The following is a 7,969-nucleotide window of genomic DNA, read 5'->3' on the forward strand; positions in this document are numbered from 1 at the left end:
CAATCCCTAAAATTTTTCCCTTCATCTTCATATCACTGATCTTGTTTTGCAAACCTTTTTCCCTGACCTTCAATTCATCAACCTTCTTCATCAATGCTACAATTATTCTCTTCTCACGACTATTGACAAGTGAATCGTGCCACTCAAAAAATGAACACCCTTTTTCTACCTATAACCTACATGGGCAAAATAAACACAAAAATCAATACACAAACCAAAACATAACCAACGCTAAACATTATTCCTTACCTTATATGAACCACAACCATAAAAATGTCTCACTGGATTATCCTCAGTCCATGATGTCACCAATGGAGCCTCTACACTACACAAACACATCATGCGAGTTTGGGGATCGAAGGTATACGACGACATGGAAAATGTGACAAGGAGGTTGTTGCGACCATGACCACAAATTTACAAATAGGATGAGGAGCTTGCTTCGCTTTGGGTTAAAGCAAGAGGAAGAAGCTTACGAGTTAGGGATTTTGCAAAAATCCAAGGTTAGGGATTTTGAGGTAAGCTTTTACAAAAGAACCTTTTAGAGTGATGACAAGGAGAAGCTTTTATGGTTTTGAGGTAAAAAAAAAATTACCAATGAGGATTAATTTCGTGCACTTATTTTATGTCCAATAGAATCATGGCACGTGACCATCAACGTGAACAATTAACCGTCAACATCCAATTTTAAGGTCGGTGACTCAAATAACCGGATTGCAAAAAGAGGGTGACTCAATTGGTGAGTTAAATTGAAAAAAAAAAGGGGGTCGGTGACAACAATGCCTCCTCTCTCAAACCCCACTTATTGGAGCTCTCCCTCGCGATCCCCGGAACCACTCGCACGTGCTGGAGGCTCCCCGCGTAGGGCCCCTCGCACGTGCTGCAACTCCTGCAGGCTCTCCAGTCCCACAGCGTCACTGTCGAAAAGGTTCGATCTTTGTGGGAAATTTTAAAATGGGGTGCTCACAAAAACGTGGCTTTGAATTCCAAGCACCCTTCACAGTCCCTTGAAACCATGGCCTCTCTTCTCGTGCAAGTGCGGTTGTTTGAAGAAGCCGAGGACTTGCTCTTCGCGTTGGAAAGTAATGAGATTTTTTATGAACTCGTTAAAGGGCATGTTGCTGCGAGAGATTGGGAAAAGGGTGTTTTTGTGTATGATGTTATGAAGGGTCGAGGGAAGGTTCCTTCGAAGGATTGTTATGGTGTTTTGATTGATCTCTTGGTGAAGGTGAAGAGGATGTGTCTTGCATCTAGGGTGGCTTTTGATTTGGTGGATTTGTGAGTACCGTTGAGTGGTGATGAAGTGAAGGCGTTGGAGAAGGTTATGGTGCAGCTTTGCGTTGATGGGAAGATTTAGGAAGCAAGGAACATGGTGAAGAAGGTGTTGGTTCTTAATTCTGAGGTTAGTAGTTTGGTTTTTGATGAGATTGCGTTTGGATATTGTGAGAAGAGGGACTTTAAAGATTTGCTTAGTTTCTTTGTTGAGGTGAAGTGTGCCCCTAGTGTGACGGCTGCTAATAGAGTTGTGAATTCGTTGTGTAGCAGTTATGGCGTAGAAAGGGCCGGGTTGTTTCTGCAAGAGCTAGAGAGTTTAGGTTTTAGTCCTGATGAAGTAACCTATGGGATATTGATTGGTTGGAGTTGTCGCGAAGGGAAGATGAGAAATGCATTGAGTTGTTTGTCAGTTATGCTATTGAAAAGCTTTGTGCCGCATGTGTATACTTATAATGCTCTTATAAGTGGGTTGTTTAAGTTAGGTATGTTGGATCATGCACGGGACATTGTTGATGAGATGATTGAGTGGGGATACTGCCTGATATTTCGACTTTCAGAGTCCTTATTGCGGGCTATTGTAAGTTTAGGCGGTTTGATGAAGTGAAAAGTTTGATTCATGAGATGGAGAACCGTGGATTGATTAAGCTTGCTTTGATGGAGAATACGATTTCCATGGCTTTTCTGATTTTGGGCTTGGACCCTTTGAGTGTGAAGTTGAAACGAGACAATGATGGGGGACTTTCGAAAACAGAGTTCTTTGATGAGGTTGGAAATGGACTTTATTTGGATACAGATGTTGATGAGTATGACTAACACATTAATTTGGATCTTGAAGAATCCATGGTACCCAACTTCAATTCATTTGTAAGGAAGGAATGTAGCGATGGTAACCTGAAAAATGCATTGGTTTTGGTTGAAGAAATGCTTTGTTGGGGACAAGAATTGCTATTTCCTGAATTTTCAAATTTAGTGAGACAATTTGTTCATCTCGGTCACAAATCAAGTCAATGACCAAGCTTTTGGAGCAAATGCCAAAGTCTGCCCATAAACTCGACCCAGAAACTCTCAATTTGGTTGTACAGGCATACAGCAAGAAAGGCTTGCTTTCCAAAGCAAAAATTATACTAGATGGAATGCTTCAAAACGAATTTCATGTCAAGAATGAGACATATACTGCCATATTAATGCCTTTATGTAAGAAAGGAAACATGAAGGACTTTAGTTATTATTGGGATGTTGCTTGTAGAAATAAATGGTTACCAGGTTTGGAGGACTTTAAATGTCTTCTAGTCCATATCTGCCATTGGAAAATGCTTCAGGAAGCATCACAATTTCTTGAAATCATGCTTTTATCATACCCTTATCTAAAGTCTGATATATGTCATGTATTTCTAGAAGTACTTTCTAGTACAGGTCTTACTGACACTGCACTTGTAGTTTTAAAACAACTGCAACCTTGTTTCAACTTGGATCATACTGATTATAATCATCTTATAAGGGGTTTATGCAACGAGGGAATATTTTCTCTAGCCTTTACAGTATTGGATGATATGCTGGATAGATGTTTGGCACCTTGTTTGGATGTTTCAGTCTTGTTAATCCCTCAATTGTGCAAGGCTCATAGATATCACAAAGCTATTGCTTTAAAAGATATCATTTTAAAAGAGCAGCCTTCATTTTCTCATGCTGCAGATTGTGCATTGATATGCGGATTTTGCAATATGGGGAGCACGGGGAAAGCTGACACTCTGTTCCATGATATGTTTGTCTAAAGGGTTAACTCCAGATGATGAACTGTGTAACATAATTATTCAGGACCATTGCCAAGTTAATGACTTGAGAAAAGTGGGGGAGCTACTGGGTGTTGCAATAAGAAAAGATTGGGAGCTATCCCTCACAAGTTACAAGAATTTAGTACGATTGGTTTGTAGGAAAGGTAGAGTCCAGTTCGCACTGAGCTTAAAGAACCTTTTGCTTGCACAATGTCCACTTGATGGGCTTATCATATATAACATTCTTATGTTCTATCTTTTGAAAGATGGAAACAGTTTGGATGTTAATAAGATACTAACTGAAATGGAAGAGAAGAAAGTTGTACTTGATGAAGTTGGTCATAATTTTGTTGTATATGGTTTCTTGCAATGTAGAGATTTATCTAGTTCTCTGCATTATCTAACTACCATGATTTCAAAGGGACTTAAACCAAGTAACCGCGGCTTGAGGAAGGTAATAAGCAAGCTGTGTGATGCTGGGAATCTGAAAAAAGCCCTGGAGTTGAGTCAAGAAATGAGATTAAGAGGCTGGATGCATGATTCTTCCATTCAAACATCTATTGTTGAAAGCCTTCTTCTGTGTGGTAATATACAAGGAGCAGAAACCTTTTTGGACAGGATGGGAGAGGAATCTCTAAATCCTGATAATATCAATTATGATTACCTTATCAAGTGTTTTTGCCAGCATGGAAGATTGACAAGGCAGTTCATCTTATGAACACAATGCTGAAGAAGCATAACATTCCAGTTTCCACCAGTTATGATTTTATCATTCATGGATTCTGTGCACAAAATAAACTGGACATAGCTTTGAATTTTTATTCTGAGATGTTGAGTTGGAATCTCAAACCAAGAATTGATACAGTGGAAATGCTTCTCCATAGATTCTGCCAAGATGGGAAGACAGAACTAGCAGAACAATTCCTTGTGGACATGAGTCATGGAGGTGAAACTCCAACCAGAAAAATGTATTGCCCTGTAATTAAGAGTTATCACATGAAAAAGAATCTTAGGAAGGCATCAGAGCTCCTGCAAGCCATGCAGGAAAATGGCTATCAGCCTGACTTTGAAACACATTGGTCTCTCATAAGCAACTTAAACAGTGCCAAAGCAAAGGACACTGATAATGCGAGCACGGGATTTTTATCAAGACTTCTTTTTAAAAGTGGCTTTCTTCAAAAGAAATGATTCAAAGAAATAGCCCTTCTGTTGTCAAAAGGGGTATTTGTTGGTTGTATTTGTAAGAATGTAAGTACACTGTACATTGGACTTCACTTTTTGGGAAATGAATTTGGACAACAATAGTTATCAACAATCAAGAGGATCTGTTAATCACTTTGAGTGTAATAATCCAGTTATAAAGTGACTTTATCCTCTTTCTATATTTGGATTGGGGACTTCATGTCAACATCAAATAGTTTTGGAATAAAATACACACATCCTTAGTTTCTTTGCAGTATGCATTATTTCTATAATTCCTCCTGGAAAATAACATAAAATCTTCGTACCAATATACCATGTTCAGCATTCAGCTGTTGTTTTTTTTTTTAATTTGTTTTGTCTGTGGGAGAGATAATACAACAAAAACAGAAAAACAGACTAACTACTCAAACAGTAAACACTCCCAAGGGGAGAAAATACTCCTCTATTTATTGGAATTTTTCCACAAGAGAGATATAAACACAATGGACTTGTGGTTCTCATATGCTTACTAGAATTTTTCAATAGGAGAGATATAGACACAATGGGCTTGTGACTTACTGAAATATTCAAGTAACTGGAGAGAATCACAACCCCCCATCAGGTCTACAAGCAGCACACTGTGAAGAGCATGTGGCCAGTATGTCTTAGTTTGCACGGGAATATCAGCAACAGCCCCTCTCCTTGTTCGCTAAGTAAATTAAACTGGTGTTCAAACACACTCATAATATTGCCTTAGTGGTGGGTATATATTATTTTTGATGCCCATGAGCCAAGCCTATTGAAATTTTGTAATCACTAGTACTTTCAATGTACTGTTGAAAAAAAATGAATATGATCATTTGCCTTGTGACATGTATATATTCACACAAGATTTTATAGTTTGAGAAGTAGTAGCTACCCCTCTTTGTTTTTATTAAGAAGATAGTAATATAGCTGTGGAAAAAAAAAATTGACATATATTCATGACTCATGAGAGATGCTTCCAAGAGACCGTACTAGGGCATTTGAAACTGCATCAGGTCAAATAATACGTTCACTATTTACGTTTAAGGCAAAAGCTACTTCCAATAGTTTTATAGCATGCATGGATCAGATTTTATTTTCCTAGAATTAATTCCAAAGTAACAAATAGTAATTTTTTACTTTTTTAATGTTTCACCATTATTTTGGATCTTTGAATTAATTCTTGGTAGCTATCTAAACATGTTATTAGACTTTCACGTTTTTAACATAAGTTTTGAGCTTTGAACGTGAACTAAAACATACATGTTTGTTTGAGCGAAACACATTAATATTACACATAATCGTTAAAAAAATTATAGACTGAAGACTTAACATCAGAGTGAGATGTTTATGTTCAATGTATTATTAAGATATCATGAACTTGCGATTAGAAGCACTCTGCATCTTACGTAAATAAAAAATTAAAAATCATTTAATCCCAACAAACTTTAGCATATTTAATAGATAAATTGGTTTCTTAAATATGTTGCCACGGACTTGATTTTTAATTATGTGTATGACAAAGATTTTATTAAAAAAATATAATATTAGTTAAAAATAAACTGGGTGTAAACAATAAAAAAAGAACCTTTTAAATACCATAGTTGACGTAACTTTTTTTTAAACATATGTTCAAGACTCAAAAGTACATCTTTACATTTATGTGTACAAAGAAAAAAGTTTCTGAAATCTATAAAAAAAGTCTCTGAAATTCAAATTAATTCATCTTATGTTTAAATAAATTAATATAATTAAAATTCAATGGTTTTACGTGAAAAATGATTATATAGTAAAATATCTTACACGGACATTTAATTATAATTCATTATATATGATAAATTTGTTAACTTTTAAATAATTATCTCAAAATAATTCAAACGATAATTTATAATTGAATATCAACATAAAATCATTTTATATTATCAGTATATAAATATTAAATTTTTTATTTTATTTATTTCTTTAAAGGAATCAAACATCACTTATGATTGACAACCTGTTAGGAAATATCAGCGGTCAGATGTGGGATTCTTTAGATCGTGTGGTGGGATTCTTTAAACCGTGTGGCTGTTATTTTGGAAGGCAACCTAGTAGGAAAGTAAATGCATGTTTTTTGTTGTTATAAATATTAAAATATTCAGAATATGTTCTAAAAATTTTAGTATGATTTTTGTCCTCCTAACTCCCAACATGTAAATGCATGATATTTTGACTTCTAGAAATTTGACCCTACATCACAATATTAGTAGTGGTTCAACACTTAAGTTCTAGTTCTAATTGACACGTGATAAAGACCTCACATCGACATATAAGATCTGATCTCCCAATTCTAACTCTAAATCAAAATATCACACAATTATATTTTATGAAAATGAAATTTATATTTTAGGAGAATGAAAGATATACTCAAAATTTCACATAAACAAATTTCAAACATTTTAATATTTATAAGAAAATATATATTTTAATTCAATAAAAAAACGTAAGGTTTGTAGTCTAGGCGTACTTTTGGTTTGAAAAGTTAATAATACCCGAGGTAGTTCTTTACGGAAGAATCAAATTATATCAATATAACTTTGACAACTAATATCTCAATTTTATAACTTGATATAGAATTTGATTTTTATTGATCCAATCATTGAATTATATTTATATATTATAAAAATTATTTGTATTAAATTTTGTCAAAATTGAACAATAACAAAAAGGTAATCAAATGTTTCGTATTTTAATATATTTTGAAATATTTATATTACGTCAATTTTAATATATATGAACAAGGTATCAAATGATTTTAGATTAATATGAATTATTGAATATATGATCTATTTAAAAGGAACTTTCAATCCAACTAGGAGTGTTCGCACGTCAGTTCGGGTTGGTTTTGACCAGATTCATAACCTAACTCAATCAAATTTGATCGGTTAGGTTAAGTTCGGTTTTCAATTTTTTTTTTGAAACCCAACTCAACCCAATCCATTCATGAAGGATTTGGTTTGGTTTAAGCCAACAAGTTACCCGTTTAAAAATTTGATCTTTTTTTCTTAGAACTACTGCTTTATATTATGATTCATTCAATATATATAATACAATTAACACAATATTATCAAATGTCTAAAAGTTTTAAAATTGATTCATTTAATACCATCAACATAATATTCTAAAGTAGATTAATAAAAATTAAAACAAAATATTCTTCAACGAGATTTACTATAATAGTTTAAATCACAATTATTTCCCACAAACTAATTTATTGCAAGAAGCTTTGTTGCAATCAAATTTGCTATAACCAGATTTGTTGAAACAAATAATAATGTATCAGAAAGTAATATCTTAAAAAGTTCCAACACTAGTAGTCCAAATACTTGATTCCAACACTTGTAGTCTTAATATTAGCAATTTCTAAAGTCAAACCAAACAACTCTAAACATGTTGATCGGTTTGGTTCAGTTTAATCGGATCTATATATTTAAACTCGTGATCCAACTCATACATGAACGGTTTTGATCGGTTTGATTCGATTGTGACCTAAATACATAAATGACTCAACTCAAACTATTCGGGATCAAATTGAGTCAATTCGGATTCGCAGAACATTATCGAGTTAAAAGTTATAGAATGATATAATAATTATCAAAGTTACACCTATCTATTTGATTCGTATTTATTATATAATCTCATATATTCTTTTGGTTCATTTCCTTAAAAAATATTAT

General features: G+C 34.0%; 1 protein-coding gene across 1 annotated transcript; it reads left to right on the forward strand.

The window, feature by feature from the left end:
* Window positions 1–2,282: 2,282 nt before the first annotated feature.
* Window positions 2,283–4,235, forward strand: LOC114396936 (pentatricopeptide repeat-containing protein At5g15280, mitochondrial-like). Its single transcript, XM_028359098.1, has 3 exons — window positions 2,283–2,469; window positions 3,050–3,631; window positions 3,733–4,235. The coding sequence occupies exons 1-3, from the start codon at window positions 2,283–2,285 to the stop codon at window positions 4,233–4,235; spliced, it is 1,272 nt and encodes a 423-aa protein (XP_028214899.1).
* Window positions 4,236–7,969: the final 3,734 nt, after the last annotated feature.

Source organism: Glycine soja, chromosome 18 (genome assembly GCF_004193775.1).
Source record: "Glycine soja cultivar W05 chromosome 18, ASM419377v2, whole genome shotgun sequence".
NCBI lineage: Eukaryota > Viridiplantae > Streptophyta > Magnoliopsida > Fabales > Fabaceae > Glycine > Glycine soja.

Excerpts from the sequence above, each read along its gene's own strand:
- LOC114396936 (XM_028359098.1), top strand. The coding sequence starts at position 2,283 with ATGACCAAGCTTTTGGAGCAAATGCCAAAGTCTGCCCATAAACTCGAC. Across the intron at positions 2,470-3,049 it reads TGCCATATTAATGCCTTTAT|GGTTAACTCCAGATGATGAA; the intron begins GTAAGAAAGGAA and ends GTTTGTCTAAAG. Across the intron at positions 3,632-3,732 it reads TGAAAGCCTTCTTCTGTGTG|CATGGAAGATTGACAAGGCA; the intron begins GTAATATACAAG and ends TGTTTTTGCCAG.